We start from the raw sequence: 17,897 nt of genomic DNA, 5'->3' as shown, positions 1-17,897 counted from the left end.
TTATCCTATGATATATACATTTTATTACTTCATATTACCTCTTTATCATATATATATATATATATATATATATTTAGATTGAAAATATATATATTTATTTATTTATTTATTACTAACATATTACTTCATATCACATGCAAATATAATGTAAACTGCACTAACTTGAAAATTATCCAATGAAACTGCAACTTGATGACATAAAATGACCGTGTGTGATATACAATATTACAAAGCCAAAATGTTATAAAATGTAATACTGGATCAAATGTAGCTCTTGGGATGGGTAATAGTATTTATTGGAAAGAAATTGTTCTGTATACATTTGATTGGACGTTGATTTTGTCTAAGATATCCTGCCAAAAATCTTATATCAATATATCCAATTAAACATGACCCATAATATATTTTTAGTCTTCCACTTTTTCTGTATATTGTCAAATAACCCTGTGTGTATCATACGCAGTTTTACAACAAAAAAAATGATACCGCTTCCAAATACATACTACCTTTCCATGTTTATAAAAGGAATACCTATACCATAAGCATTCCAGTTATTGTCATTGTTTATTGCATTTGCATCATATTACAATGTTTTACATACACATCCCACCCTAGAAGTATTGGCCATTATCCTTCATTGTAATTATAAGATCTCCCATGAAGTGCATTCATCTCGCTATCAGCTGCTAAATAGGTCTGTCCAAATTTGGCATCCTATGCACTCTTTCACAACTGTCATCTGTTCTTTCCTCCCCTCCTCCATAACTTTTGCTCTTGTGTCCTGCTTCTATCTCTAGTTGTCTCTTGGACTAACTCTTTTCACTCTGTCTTGTTGCTGCAGTACCTTCCTCTTTTTTAAGACCTTTTAGAATCCCAGGACACTTTTCTGGTAAGTTATTCATTATTCTTCTGTAACTTTGATATTGTAAAACAAGTATATATTTCCATTTCAATTATTGAAAATGTTCATTCCATTGGTATCTGCTTATAAATATGCAGCTAAGTTAATTGGCTTCTCCCCAAATTTGTCCTTATCCTGTGTTAATGATATATGACTATGGTAGGGACATTAGATATTGAGCCCCTTTAAGGGACAGCTAGTGACATGACTATGGACTTTGTACAGTGCTGTGTAATATGATGGCGCTATATAAATACTGTGTAATAATAAAATAATAATATTTATCTTGGTAAAATATAACCAAGCATATGTTAAATCATAAGTTAAATGAAGTTATATGAATTGAAACATAAGCCATTTATATTAAAACAAGTATATAGTTTAGCTATATATATAAACTATACATATTACATATTGAAGTTATTCTATAATAACAAATTGTTTCTGCTGGTGTTGATGTATTATATGTGGTGCAGCTGATTTGGTTATTTGAGGTCTACATGAGTCTTTAATGTACTTTTACTCACCATGTTAACAAACCACATGGATCTGAGCAGTGCCTAAAATAACCAGTGACCCTGCAACAGGTGCCATGTGTCTGAATGCCTGGACATGAAGCAATGTAGGGGGATGGTGCAGAAAAATGAAAGGGACTTGATATTCAGTCAATATATTATTTTCCAAGGCTGCTTTTTTTATATTCGAGTGCTAGCTATTCTCACCAATGCAGTTCTAAAGTTTATTCAGTGTTCTGGTCTACATGTGTTGTAGGTCTATAACTGTATTAATGGAAACTGTGCCATATTTGTATGAAGAATGAAGAAAGAAATACTGCGCAGTTTTGCTCTACTTTATTTTGTGTACTCAAATTTATATATATTCTCAAGATAACTAAACATAACCAGATCCTAAAACTTTGAGCTAGCTGTAGACATAAGATGACAGCTAGAGATGACTCCATAACCTGACTGTCAAATTTAATTTATTACATAAATGTCCATGTTCATATCTCCCCCAAGCGCTCTTGCTTCTGTACCGTGCAGGCAGCTCCAGCAATAGCCTTATCTCAACATGTAAAATAGACTTCAGCCAAAAAATTCTTAGGAATGATCATTTAAAGGTGTCTGATAAAGTCCCAAATTGCCTGATTTTGGCACGCAGAATGGCACCCATAAAACATCTCATTCAATAAGTAAATCACAGAGTGCCAAACCAAACATAAAGTTTTTTTCTAAAGAAGGATACATTGAGTATGGGTTAAACTTCAGTCAGGGTTGTTTTTATTTGTATTCTTGCTGTCTGTATCCAAGGTGGGTAGATTTACCCTCTTTATTTGTCCTGAAGACTCTTTTTACAAGTGAAGAGAAATCCATCATTTACAGTTTTCACCAAATAGAAAATATAGCCACCTTCTTCCATTATTTTCATTGGGTCCTATAAAATTCAGCAGTATTAGATTTTTCCTCCTATGCTCCTGACTATACCACAATCATCTGGACTATAGAGCTTCACAAAGCAGCTTGAATGAGTTTCATCTTATTGCCATTGTACTGAATTATTTGTGCAAATATTTTCACACACATGGAAATTCCTGGTTAAATGGAGTTCTAGCAAAAATTGTTTTTTGCTTATGTAACTTTTCAAATTAAAGCTCAGTTCCAGCCAACACTTTTTTAGGAATGAAGAAGATTAAGTTACAGAACCAGTGCCATGTTTTTATTGCCATGTCCCCATTGGGAAAATTCCTCTAACTTTCTTTTCAAGTGTAACAGATATCAGATCAGAAAATAAAGGAACATCCTAACAAAGGAGATACATTAAGCATTTAGAACATGGCAAAAGTTTTTGAATCTATCACTATACCCAGTACTTGAAAAACACAATTTTGGTTTGAGTTTAATTTAATTATACAATTCAGATATAAATAGGATGGTCACCGGGAACCACAGGGTGCCATCATTAGGTCCAATCCATTTCTTAATTTGAGGATATACTAAAAGCTTCCTACTTGTGAGACCCACCAGCTAACATTTTGCACAGTCATCAGCTCTCTATTCCAATGGACTTTATTTTCTCTCCACTGATGAACAGAGAGGGGCCCAATCATCTCTTTTTAATAGATACTGTACCGTTTTTTGTTTTTAGAGTTATTTGTAGGGTACTTTTACTAAATGGTAAATCTGATGGTCAAAGGTGCCTAAAATCCTCATACGTTATGTCTTAAGCTATGCAAAAGAGATATGTTTTGCCAAAATACTTCCTTTTGGCTCCTGGTGGATTTTTGTTTTTTTTTTTCTTATTATACTGCATGATGCATTAAATGGTTAATTATATTTTCTCAATTTATTGTAGAATAATAATGAAGCACAGACCTTTTTTCCATACAACCTTGGTCCAGTTTGGAAATTTAAAGTGAACGGAGCTTTACCTTGTTTATTAACTTTTGTACATGTCTCAGAGCACCTCCATAGTCTTGGGATAAAAACCTCCTAGGTATACCTGTACCTGCTCAGTGTAGCGTTTATTATATTTATGAATAGGAATTTGAAACTGAATTTTTGGCAGCATGTTCACTTTGGGAGAGTGATCAAATTTAAATGTGGTTGTCACCTATGTACCAAAAAATCAATTTAGCTTTTTTTCTTTTTATATTATGCAAACTATACGATAAAATCAAATATTTGGTGGTGCTCTGATGCTTTTTGTCTTGCGGATGCTGTTAGCACTGTGTACACTTATGTATATTTATACTTGATTTGGCTGTCGCTGTTGCCATAGCTGACTTTAGATCACAGGTTGAACAGTTGTTCTTGCTGTAGCTATAAATATCTTCACTTGCAAGATACACAATTCCTAACCACATGACAAAACAGCCTCTCCTTTGTGTACAGAGCAGACTTGAAAAGCCAAATACATTCACATAATAGGGCTCTCAATCTAATAAATGTATATCAACCTAAAGTCACTATTCTGAGTAAAAACATTATTAAACAAACAAAAGTCAAGTCATGTTTAGTATATAAGCAGTTTTAGTGTACAAGATATTTTATAGAGATAAAGGGTTAAATAAATACACTTTGTACCCATCACTACAAAAAGTAGAAGCCAGCCAGATCAGTCATCTACTCATATATTCTTTCTTCTCATGTCTATTACAATTGAATTTGGCTTCTGACCAATGTAGAAACCCCCTAATACTCCTCAATGCAGTACTAGTAGGAATCTGAGCAGAGCTTAGTAATGGTTCTAATTGAAACAAATCACATTGCTGGCCAAAGTATCCCAGCTACTGGATCCCACCACTGGAACACCACATGTAAGAAGACAGCAACTGTAAATTGCCTTTCTAAAAGTAATTTTGCAGAAATCCTGATTCAACATTTACATATATATTTAGCATATTTATCTCCTAAACACTTCACTTGCTGGAATCACCAAAACAAATGTATTCTTAAAGCCCAGCCATTGCAAAATATTTTTTTGCTGGGAAGTAGGTAAGGTAAAACTTATCTGTTACCTCACATTCCAACACCTTGCACCGCCATCTTCCTTCTCCTCTTCCTCCTTCGGACAATCTTTGGCCATCTTGGTTGGTTGTGCTTGAATTCATAAATTTATTCATCCTGACACATGCAAGGAAAGCCGGGATTGTTGGGTTTTCCTGGCAACTAAAGCTAGCAATGCACGTGCACAGCTTTGATTTCAGAAACCTGAAGCGTTCAGGCAGGTAAGACACATTTTTGTAGAAGAGACATCGCCTGCCCCTTTCTGCAATAATGACCTGCCAGATCATACAAATTTAAAAGTGTTCATCTCCTAATCTCTATCTCTCTTTCCCTCTCTCTTGCTACCCCCTCCATCTCTCCGCCTTTTTTCTCTCTCGTTCCCCAACAAATCCCCCATCCCAATCTCTATTGCTCCCTTTCTCTTCGGAGATGCAGCAAAGGATGAAAACATTGGTGGTTGTTTATGATACACAACTAATTGTAATTTAAAGGTTTACTTCAACTACATCATACCTGTACCATAACCAATTACCTAAACTGAAAAACACGAATGATTAGAATGAACCCAGAATGACTTTATTTTTTACACTGGGCCTGATTTAATAAAGCTCTCCAAGACTGGAGAAGATAAACTATATTGGGAGAACCTGGGTGATCCAGCATCTGTCATGCAATTAAAGATAATAATATGCAGATCTTTTTTCACATTACATTTTTTTTTAAATTTAACTCAGGATTTTTGATAAAATTGCATTAAAATTTTTTGTGGTGTATTTTCCAGCATGTCAGTTGGTGGAAGTTTTATTTCATCTCTATTTTCCAACAGGCTGGAGTAGATGAAAACATTACATTTGTGTGTGTGAAACTAAAGAGCATTTGAGAATGCTCCACTAAATATCAGCAGTGTCATGCCTTGATTCTGATAATAATGGCAGCCACACAAGTCTTTCAGAAACCTCTCCGTGTGGAAGATGCCTCTGACATAAAGATATCTGAGTTCACAAATCTGAACAGACACAGAAAGCTTCGTACACAGAGCTGTATCTCTATCTGAAAACACTCACTACAGGAAACTATGAGCCCCCTAAAACGATAAAGTAATCACATTGACATTTTTAGCACATTATTCCAGGATTTGGTAGCACTAGCTGTATTAAATTGTAAGTCTGTTACTAAATTATTTTATATTACGGATGTAGAGATGGGTAATTCTGTGAAAATCTTTGATTTTCTTAACCAAATAAGAGTTTATTTGTCTGTTGAATATCAGCCAATCGACTGGATTGTGTTCATTTTTTCTATTGATCCCCTGAGTTTGGAACATCAAATCTGCAAATCCACCAGATGTCTCTGTTTAACTTCTAACAATGTAAAGAAAATTTAGATTGCTTGGAGCCTTAAATAATGGAAAGATCAGCTAATCAGCTAAATCATCCACACTTACCTTATATCAAACTAACATAAGAAAAATAAAATACATACTTGGACAGCATGCATGATATAACTATCTTTCTTCCTTTGCCCCACTTTGTATTATTTTATTATGATATATTTTGTAGAGTATGACTACCTACTTTTAGGTTCCCATTCCATTGCCAGTGTCAGTTTAATATCCAAAGAGGAAAGAAAGATAAGTGTCACATCTCTTAGTATAGGAGTCCAAAGAAATCAATTTATTATTCAATCATTCAATATATACCCAATGTGTTTCGGGGGTCACACATCACCACCTTAACTATGATGATGTTAATAATAATTATAATATAAATATACCAATTGGCATTGTGATCATCTTTCTTTCCTCTTTGTGAGTGTGGAAATTATAACTGTGATACACCTAAGATTGTGGCTGCTTCATTAATGCCAGTGAGCTTAGGAAACAAATCAGTTCCTTATATAACTGCAATATGAACAAACATTTGCCAACCAATGTTAAATGTTTTTTGAGGAATCCAAACCAAGTTTGTTGGATCACCCAGTTTCTCCCATGATAGTCTATCTTCTCCAGTCTGGGGAAGCCTTAACCGCCTTGGCGGTATTCCCTAGTATGGCTTGCAGTGAATTTGACATACCAAAAGCGGTAACCCCGAGCCACACTCAGGGTAGGAAAAAAAATCCTACCTGCTCCCCTCGATCCAGTGGCGTCCTCAGCGATCCCTGACCGGCTTCTGCATCACATCCGATGTGATCGATGTGATGCATGAAGCGTCAGTACATGGGGAATGCGTGGCTTGGCAGGGAAATGTAAAAGCATTAGATTGTAATCCGCTTTTAAAACATTGATCACAGTGATAAAGTTATACAAAATAAATCCAAATAATAAATAATAAATCAAAAAGTTTATTCCATTATGAAGTTTATTTTATTTATAATTTTATTTAAAAAAAATATTATTAATTATTTATTATATTATAATTTATGTTTTTTGTTGATTTTTGTTTCAAACTTTGTCATACCCGGGAGGTATTCCTAAGAATTACAGGCCTAAAATATTAAACAACAAATTTCTACGCAAAACAATGTACCGCTTTTGACATAAAAATATGAAGATAATTAGAATGCCAGGGTGGTTAATACATCAGAACCAAAGTAAGAGGAAATTATCCAAAAATTAGAGTAAATTTTAATGATCGTCACCAGATTCGGTAAACCCATTATAACTTTTCCCACTACTAATGTTTAAGTCATTTTAGATTTCTCTTTTTTTTTCATTCCCCATGACAGTAATCACCTAAACTGGTACTGAGAGCAGCCTAATTTCATCCATAGTCACACCAGTGTGACCAGGATTTTTCTTTGTGCTGTTATACCCTGTGTGTGCGGACACTCGTAACACTGCATTTTGGGTATCTTGGTGTTAGAATGATTTTTATTATTATTAGGCAAGAAAAATGATTTGCTTGCTCTAACACTCAAACCACAACATAATATTCTAGGTGCTGATGATTCATATGTTACTGAGTATTTTATAAGTAGAACAAAAACATATCAGAAGGTATGGTTTGGTTGAAAGGAAGTTTTATTTTTGCACCATTTATCAGTAGTATAGGAATACCATTAAATGAATCACAACCCACTAAGATAAACTGTCATCTCTGGGCACTGTGTCTGTTATTTTGCTTCATGCTATCAAAATATAGATTGCCTGAATAATGACTTTTCATTCGAAGGCAATTGTACAGAAAATAATATTGACAATAAATTCCTACTTCAGTGCACTTTATAAAGATGCTATGTGCCCAGATCTATTCATAGACTGGTATCTGGTTCCACTGCCATCATGACTAGCATCCCATTGAGTATGAGATTCTAAGTCAGAATTATTACACCAACGCTTCAGCATGACTGTTATTTACTCTATAAAATTAATATATTTTTACAAAACCACTACTGGTGAGAACTAATGTAGTGGATTCAGATGTAATACATTTCTCCACTGGAATCTTTGTCTGTCCCTAAAATAAAAAATTAAAATGTCACCAAAGAAAGGGAAGTAGAATAATAATAATTCAATAGTCTTCTTTCCATTGTTTAACAGCTTTATAAATGGTGGCTTATCAGACATTTTAGTTGAATACTAATATTTTCAGTTAATAAAACAAAGGGCTTTATTTATGAAACAGGAAATCTGACATTCACTCAGACATTCACTGGTGGGAATCAATTACTGCATTTGAAACACTTAGACCTGGAAGATTCTTTGCTTTTGTGTCAATAGGGAGAGTAAAAGTAAGGTAGTTTTTGGTGTCTTTTTAAGGATTCAGTAATTTATTTTATTGATAAAAAAAAAAACAAAAAGGAAAAAAAACACAAATACCAAGAATACTACATGAAAACTACCCTCCGACACTCCAAGAACTGCATCCTGTAAAGGGTTGGTCTGGTTTATTCTTTAATCACATTACCCAAACCTGTTGGAGACCCTTCACCCACAAGTCAATAGAAAAGGAAGGTACACCCTGTTTTAAATAAAAAAAAATTTTTTTTGGTCCATTGCAGTTTCTAACATTTTTTTCATCTAACCTCAAATGTGAAACAACACACAATAGATTTTGAAGCGTCTTTATTTAACATAAACCAAGCCAACATGAAAAGCAATGTGTGAAAATCTCACAGTCTTTCACATTGTTGTGGAGGAATTTTTGGCCACTCTTTTTTACAACATTGCCTTAGTTCATTGAGGTTTGTGGGCATTTGTTTATACGCAGCTTTCTTAAGGTCTCACCACAGCATTTCAATTGGGTTGAAGTCTGGACTTGACTAAGCAATTGCAACATTCTTGAATATTTTTATTTTAGCCAAACTGTTGTAGATGTGCTGGCGTCCTTGGAATCATTGTCCTGTTGCATGATTCGATCTAGTCTAAGCTTTAGCTGTTGTACACCATGGCCTCACATTTGGTAAATACTTTGGTAAACAGAGGAGTGCACAATCGACTCAATAGTCCTAATTTACCAAAGCCCTGCACGACCTTTACCAAAGCCCCAGCCCTTTATAGGTGAACTTGGGTAAGCCAGCAAATCTGGAATGAATTTGGTCAAAGATTTAAAGTGTTTGCTATCTAAGAACAAATGATTTTTAAGAAATCCTTTCCAGGTTTCCTGGATAACCCAGGTTCACCCATGACAGTCTATCTCCTCTAGTCTTAATAAATCAGACCCAATGACTGCAAAGTGTCCAGGTCCTAGGGCTGCAAAACAAGTCCAAATCATCACTACTTTGGTATGAAGTGATTGTGGTGATATAACCTGTTTGATTTTTACCAAATGTGGCACTGGGCATTTTGGCAAAACATCTCCACTTTGGTCTCATCTGTCCAAAGGGCATTGTTACAAAAGTTTTGTGGTTTGTTCAGCTGAAACTTTGCAAACCTAAGCCAAGCTGCCATGTTTTTTTTAGAGAAGAGACTTTCTCCTGGCAACACTTCCAAACTAGCTATACTTGTTCAGTTTTTTTTCCTATTGTACTGTCAAGGACTTTAACATTTAAAATGTTGATTGAGGCCTGTAGAGTCTAAAAATGTAGCTCTTTGCAATTTCTCCCGAGTCTGATCTTGGGGTGAATTTACTGGGCTATCCACTCCTGGGAAGACTGGCAACTGTCCTGAATATTTACCTCTTTTGAATAATCTTTCACTGTAGAATGTGAAATTTGAATTGTTTGGAAATGGCCTTAATCCATTCTCAGATTAATGAGCAGCAGATTAATGAGCAGCAACAATGGCTTTTCTAAGACCATTGCGGATCTTCTTGTGTCTTTCCTCCTTGTGTTAACACACCTAAATGCCCCAGACCAGAAAACTAAACATGCTTTTACAGAGATAGTCACATTTGCTGATGACCATTTAATGAAATTAGTTTACCTTATGGTAAAACTTATGGTAAGTGGTAAGGCTGAATTTATCACAGCCTGTTTCTGCATTTTCTGCCTTTAATCTTTGATAAAAAAATGCTTAGTCTTTGATAAATTTATGTACAGAAACTTTAAAAACATTCCCTATTAGACACAAAGGATATACATCTACTTTTCGTGCACCGTATGCAAACCAATAAAATATCTAGTAAAAGTAGCAATTATACTGATGAACATAACCTGTGCAAAGTGCAAAGCTGTGGGTAGAGACCAGCAGAAAACTACATGGGGGCAAAACCAAAACCAGTCACCCGTCACAAGGAGAGAGAACAGCGGTGATTGATTTTATTTACCCTTGCATAGGCCAATTGTAATGAGAAGAGGTTTATGCTACTCCACAGATCTGAAAGAAATGCACAAATTACACCAAGATTTAAGTAATAATCCACATGGCTCTTGTATTTAGATGTTATTTGTTTAGCCCGGAGGTCAGTTTTCAAAATATGCACATATTTGTTCTTTCAATGATAAATTACAATGTTTATTCAATGTGCTTAGTCTCCTGCAGATTGAGAGATTGCTTCTTTGCTGCTCTCAGTTTATTGTTTTGTTGCTAGGCTGGAAATGTAACTGTTATTACTTTTTTATGGATTCTGGTTTTATGGTTACTGATGGCAGTTTGCTCTTATATTTAACACCTTTTTTGTTTTTATATTAACTCTGGGAATCATTTTTACCATAGTCCACTTTATTCCTTTTTTTCTTTTACCGTTTCAGATAGTCTTTATAAGCAAACCCTTCTTAAACTATAATGAGTTACATAATCCTTTCACATAAGGTAAAAGAGTTTAATATCTCAAACAAATAAAGGAAAGCTTTCCAAAATTAGAAGTGCTTGAAAGCCTATTTCAAGAGACACTTTGCCCATAATCATTACCTAAAATACTTAGATAAACATTGCACAAGACATAACAAATTCATTATTTTAAGAAAAAGGTGATGCTGTTCTCCAGCATAATACATTTACTTTTGTAATAAGACCCAGCTACCGGATTTTTGACCATAAAGGTTGTCTAGCTAAAAAAAAGCCTTTGGCTGTTTCAAGCCTTTTAAGCTCCTAATATTGACTGTAGTCATTTCTATATTGGTATTTAAAAAATATGTTCAATTTATGTATTACTGGAAGTGACTTCTTTAGATAGGGATACCTTTTTACCTTGTCTTTTTCAAAGCAAATAACTGGAAAATTGAAATACTTCCTACTACTGAGCTTCTTCCTTTAAATAATACTTGATTGATTGTCTGGATCATATAGGCAGAATCTATAAATTTGGTCAAATTTATGCCTAAAAAACAAAAATGATATTACATGAGATAGAAGTCTTGACTGTGACTGGGCCTCATACTTCAGAAAGCCTAGTAATTATAACTTACTTGTTTGTATGTATGGGTTTGGTTTAATAAGTGTTTCCACAATGAGACGGGGAAAAAAGGTTTTCCTGAGAATTTTTTCACATTAAATGGACATAGTTCCTCAAACCGTAGTCCCAGTAGGCAAAGGGGGCAGGATATAAAGAGAATAGAGTCTGCTCTATATTATAACACAAATAGGTGACTTGAGACCAAAACCAATAAATATCTGACTTATTGCAATGTTTAATATCTGATTTATTCTCTGATTTTTTGTAATGTAATATCTAAATTAATGAATGTTGTAATTTCCCCTTCAAGTACACTATGGAGATGAACAACAGTAACTCAGAAATCAAAAGTGATGAACAGTTAACACCAACAGTGAATTTGACAAATAATCAAAATGGCTTACCAGAGGCGAATAATAAACCATCAACAGTCATCGGTATCACAGAAAAGGTTCCTTGTGAAACATCTGACCATGATATTTCTGAAGAACTGGAGAGGCAGCTGGAAAACATTATTCAAGAATATGCCACTTCCGATGTTACAAGTATTGAGAATGAGAGTTTACCTTTACCACCCAATGAGGAGCAATCCATTGATGATAGAGATACCGATGTAACAAAGACTGAAGAGTTAAAGGAATCCATTTCTTTATCAGAAGCCCCTTTGCCCAAAGACTCAGGTGCCAGCAAAGATCAAACACCTGAAAAGAAAATTCTAAAGGGATTAGGTATGTACCTGTATTGTTTTCTATGGTTTACCTAGGTAATGTGCAAACCTAAACAGAAAATTAGAATAAAATTACAGTTTCTAGTATCAGTAACCAATTTGATTTTATCTTTACTCTTGTTGGTTGCTATGAGTGCCATATGGGAAATTACAAAATCCAGGTTAAATGGATCTCTATCCAAGATGTTAGGCATAGTTAACAGACATGGGTAACTACTACACACTGTTGACTCTTTCTCACCAAGTGTGATTACCTGAAACTTTCACACTGGGCACTGCTAGCCATCAGTCTGTGTTATCTATTCAATGAGCATATTAAAGCTCCTTCAAAGCCAACCTAAACTGAAACTTCTAACATCGTTCTCCCAGCTTTATTTGCCCCAAATCAGTGCTGTGGTTTCAAGTGTTGCAGATTAGTGTACTGTAGTGGTAATATTTTTTATATAGCCTGTACTACTAGTTATGAACATCGCTGGGAGAAACACAACCATGGTTTTCAAGGATACGGGGCAATTAAAGGTTGAAATAATAAAGCAGCCTTTCTTGACCTTTTTAACATGGGAAAACCCTTGATATAACTTTCAGGTCTTCAGTGGACCCCTCCTATAACTCTACTGCTCACATTATATTAGTGTGGTGGGTCAATGAGAGGGATATCAACCTAACAGACAGCCAAAAAAGATCATTGGTGTCAGTAAAACTTACCTGAGAGTCACAAATTGCTTATTGCTCAAGGAACCCCTGTGAACCTTTGGAGGAAACCCAGGGTTTCACAGTACCTTGGTTGAGAAACACTGTACCAAAAAGATGTTCACTCAGCTATGAGGAGAGATTAGCTGAACTGAATCTATTCTCCCTTGAGAAGAGAAGTTTAAGGGGGAATATGATCACCCTCTATGAATATATAAATGGTCCATATAAAGAACTCCCTTCCCCATTATTCACTTTGAGATCATTACAAAGAACAAGAGGGCACTCTTTGCATCTGGAGGAAAAGAAGTTAAGCTCCGGATAAGGAAGGGATTCTTCACTGTAAGGTCTGTGAAAATATGGAATCAGCTCCCCCAGGAAGTAGTTTTAGCAACTACTATAGATTAATTTTGGAAAAAGCTGGATGTTTTTCTAGAAGCACAGAATTCAACTGAGTATTAAGGATTTAAAGTAAAAATAACAGTGACATGGAATCAGGAAGGAATTTTTTCCCCTGTTGAAACAAATTGTACCAGGGTTTTTTGTTTTTTTTTTTTGCTTTCCTCTGGACCAACTTTATCCATAGGGTTTTAATTCTGGGATATGTTTATTTCCCTAGTGGTTTAACTTGATGTTTTTTTGTCTTTTTCAACCTAACCTACTATGTAACTACATGTAACTAGTAAAAATACCATAAACTTTATTATTCCTAAAATAAATTCTCTCCTAATAACTACACTAAATATTCTGAGACGGCACTATGGGATTGCTTTACTAAAGGAATATAGATTGTTCACTGAATAAAGTATAATACCACCTTGTAAGAGTAATTTAAGTTAGCTCAGTTAATGAGCTGAAGCTCTGCTAACACCAACCATCCAATTATGTGCAAGCAACAATCCTATTTAGATCCTAATTAGAGTTTTGTGTGTATGATTGGTTCCTTGCAAAGTGGATTTTCATCACAGTCACTTAGCTAAGTGAAATATGCCTTACAATTGAACTTACAGCAAAAGCAGTAAAAAGTGAATTTTCAGATACATCTGCCAGTATAGGTGAATTTGATGTTCACAAAAGTTAATTAAATTGGTGTTATTTTTACAATTTTGTGAGGAAAGCTAATAACTAGTTACTGGTTGCAATGGAGCCATTTCATATTTAATGTTGGCCAATAAATACCACTTATTTATATAACATACTTATGTAAAATCACTGTTTAATCTGAATTAATTATCTTGAATGAACTGTTAGAACAATCTTTACCTCTGATGAAAATGTATTGTATCACATCAAAGACAAGAAGGAGGAGGTATTCCCAATTGGATATGGTTGTAATAATATTTTAGAACTTTACTGTCCTGTTAAAATAACTATATTATTTGTACAAAAAGAATTCTTCTTAATTCAAATGTAGGTAACTTGCAAAGATGTAAATTCCAAAATCCCAGTCTTTAATTAATATTAGTATACTTCAAACAATTATTATAGGAGCAAAGCTGTGCATGTTATTTCTTTCAAACATGGCTTTTGTATTTTCCTAGTTATTTATTGTATCACTTGAAAACCATCTGCAATTAATGTATTCATTCTATGGCAGTTATTTGATTGTAGATACATTTGGTACGTGCCATTTAAATAAGAGCTGAGCTGCTAATCTCAAAATCAGAAATTTGGAGTGAATATATGCTACTATTTTTTCTTGAAATCTTTTTTTAATGTCTGATAATCATAGGCCATTATGAAGACTTGAGTTATAAACATTTGTAACACACATTCAGCAGATGTGAGCCTTTCTATGCTTGCTTATTTGACTTGCAAATGAATTCATGGATTACCCAAATTCATGGTTTCCATGGGTATGGTAATAAGGCACTTTTTCTTCTTTTCTTCTGTGAAGCTAAATAGTTATAGCACTGTATTCTCCGATATGTCATAGTAAGTAGAATAATTGATGTAATTCATGCAGAACTAGTCCATAGCAGAATTGCATGTCTTACAAAATTGCCATTTTCAGTTTGATATATGATACAAATGATAAACGGTAAATGTAAATGTGTTTTTATTAAAAAATATAGTTTTAATTCATTTTAAATTGTAAAACCTTTTATTGGTCACAATTTAGCCATTTCACGCTCTATTTTGATGTCACCCTATACCCCTTGTGATGTGAGGTTTTATGGTTGGTTCATCACCTCCATTATGAATCATGAATGCATATATAATCGGACTTGGCTGTCCAGTAGTCAGAATATGTTATCAGTAAACGAATTCTTTATATGAAATTAAATGGATGAATCAAAAACCTAAATTATTTTAACAAATGGTAAAGCATTTCCTTACAGTTGTCAAATATGTCAGCCATATAATCTTGGATAATAGGCATTGGGTATGACCCCTACAAAAGTTCTATTTTGCTAGTGGATGCAATGGAAATAATTTATTAAAAATACATTTTTTTATTTTACTTGAGATGGGCTTTAATAGGATCTTCTGATGCTATATTACTATTTGAAGTAGACAGAGACAAGTCTTTTCTTAACCATTATTACAACAACTGGGGACACTAGTACTCATTCTGTACAAACAGTATAAAGTTTTCTTTGTATTGCAGCTTGCCTAACTTCTACAACTGCAATGCAGACATCGTATTGTACGCAGTAAGTAAAGCAGGCAGTGCAGGAGCCAAAAAAGTTCACTGGCTGGGTATAGATAAAAAAATACTACTTGCAGTCACTTCCAGTGATATCTCCAGACCTTACTGTAAGGCAGAAATATCTCATTGCTATATATGTGTTGGTAGAGTTCTCTTACTTTACCAAAGGAAATACAAATGTAATTTTTTGCTTACTTAGGCATGCTTTGGTTCCCTTGCTTTCCTTTCTTTACAAATGCCCCTTTTTGCCCTTTTTGTTTATAACATCAGTAAGTAATTTGTGGTCTTCTGATGGTTTAATATATATTCAAAGAATTATATTTGCACTTCATTACTAAACGTTCCACAATCTGCAACTCTTATGTTATAGAACTGCAATAAAAATGTATCACACTAATTTTTAAATAACTATTTTTTTTAATTTAAGGCAAAGAGGCAGCCCAGCTTCTGCAAAGTTTAAACAAGCTTAACACACCAGAAGAGAAGTTAGAAGCCTTAGCAAAGAAATATGCAGAACTGGTAAGTGTTGAATGGGCTCCATGTGCTGATGTGGGTGTGCATCAAAGGAAGGAATCTGTTCTATAATTTCCCTACCAGTCAATATTGTTTGTATTGTATTCCATACTATGTCATTGGTAAGATTCAAATGTTGACACTCCGACTGTCACTTTCTAGTGCAGGAACGCAAATGATTGGTTTCAAAACAGACACTTCCTATTTGAGATGAATGCATTTTGTTTGACTTTGCCTCTTATACAGTATATGGCCATCAATGATTTATTTTCTAAATAAAAGTGAAGCTTTGCTCAAGGTGCTTGTTTTCTTCTACAGCTCTTCATATAAAGTTAAAAAAAACCTTTACTGGCTCCAGTTGTGTGTTTTGCTCATCTCTAAGAAAAAAAAATCTGCAGCTAAGAAACCAAACTGGTGATCACAAATTATAAAGCTGATTGTTAGAATATAGGTCCTATATTTTTAAAGGGTTATTAAATTAGGCTTTTCTTGCACTATCAACTTAAATGCCCTGTATTATTGCACTGTGTGGACATTTTACTGTACAGCCAGTTGCAATTCGCTTAAAAGAACATTTACTTCCATCAGCAACAATCTATGGCAGTAGTGTAGATACATGGGGAAGGCAGGCAGGATCTGAATGGAATGGCTAAAGGTGCGTACACACTTCCAATTTTTATCGTTCCAATCGAACGACGAACGATCGATTGGGCAAAAAATCGTTCGTAAAAAAGTAACCAACGACGCCGACGAACGAGGAAAATTGTTGGAAACGAACGACCGGACCGGCGGATCGGATTGGGCGACGATCGTTGAACATCGTTCGTGTGTACGGTCGTTCGTTGATCGTCCATGTTCAGAGCATGCGTGATGAACGAACGCTCGTTCACTTTCCTGTCGTGCACATAGTTCCTCTATCGCTCAAACGATCGTATCTATTGTGTGTACAATATCTACGAACGATCGTGTCGTTACCTCTATGTGCAGGATCGGTGCTATACGATCGTTCATATATATCGTGCAGGAACGTTCGTCGTACGTTTTCCGACGATAATAATTGGAAGTGTGTACGTAGCTTAAGTGCATTTTGAGCTAAATACACTTAATCGGAGAGAATATGGTACATCAGAACACCGAATTGAATTCCTGATTGTTTTCCTTAATCCTTAGACATACAGTGCATATCACCCTTCTTGTTCCACTTAAGCCTAGAAAGAGATTATTTCCTCCACCAGCAAAGTTGTTGTCAAGTGAGCCATGTTCTACTTTTAAACATGTTACTACTGGTACAGCAGCTACAGCCAAAATGTGAATATGTCATTCCCACTTCATCAGTAAATTTTTGACAGTGATAATACATTAGATCTATTGTAACAGGATGGGAAAGAGTTGGTATATTGCAACCTAAATATCCAATTCTATACATTTAGCCAATGTATGCTTGTTGGTGGCCACATTGGGTTGGAATTGTATAGGAAAAAATGAACCAGTGGTGAAAATGCATCAGATTGTTCAAATGTTCAGTAGTAGTAGGGAAAAAAAGCAACAGATAATAAAAAATGTAGCTGATATGTGTTGTAGGTAGCTTTAGTTTATAGGTGGGTAAAACGACCAGGACAAGGAATGGATAAAGCAGCACAGAGAAAGTATAATGACTAGGTGTGCTGAATAATGAAATGAGTACAAACATGGGAAACTGGACCCTGATTTTTATATTTATAAATTTATTATAAATGTCACCTGTACTGTACTTGACAATTTCCCTGTACTTTCAATAAAAAGTTACCAGTAAGTTCCTACTCCAAATGTTTTTATTCATTTGCATATTTTATGCATTAGTTGTATGACCATGTTTTGTTCCTCATAATATTCTCTTTATATATATAGTAGAGTTATACAGTCTGGCATAACATAAAATAAAAACCTTCCAGCTTTTTGCGTGCCCATATAGTTATCTTACCTGCCTTTGACCCAAAGTATTGTCATCTTGTAAAAACCAAAATCCCCCCTATTTAACAGTGTAATTGTTCTGGAAGCAGCAATATTGCATGGCTAGAGGAAGAGCTGTAAATATGAGAAATAAAGCATTTTGTTCTCACTGTTATCTCACCTGTCATTGACAGTCTTTTTGGTT

General features: G+C 34.6%; 1 protein-coding gene across 1 annotated transcript in view; it reads left to right on the top strand.

Moving 5' to 3' along the window:
• The first annotated feature begins 750 nt into the window (after positions 1 to 750).
• Positions 751 to 17,897, top strand: part of TXLNB (taxilin beta) — a 43,147-nt gene continuing 26,000 nt past the window's right edge. Inside the window, exons 1-3 of the mRNA XM_072408990.1 lie at positions 751 to 889; positions 11,491 to 11,908; positions 15,678 to 15,769. Coding sequence (XP_072265091.1) covers positions 11,497 to 11,908; positions 15,678 to 15,769 — 504 coding nt within the window. The 5' untranslated portion in view covers positions 751 to 889; positions 11,491 to 11,496. The remainder of the gene's footprint in view (positions 890 to 11,490; positions 11,909 to 15,677; positions 15,770 to 17,897) is intronic.

Source organism: Pyxicephalus adspersus, chromosome 4 (assembly GCF_032062135.1).
Source record: "Pyxicephalus adspersus chromosome 4, UCB_Pads_2.0, whole genome shotgun sequence".
Taxonomy (NCBI): Eukaryota; Metazoa; Chordata; class Amphibia; order Anura; family Pyxicephalidae; genus Pyxicephalus; species Pyxicephalus adspersus.
Note: the sequence above shows the minus strand (reverse complement) of the source record. Positions and strands in the feature narration are given on the sequence as shown.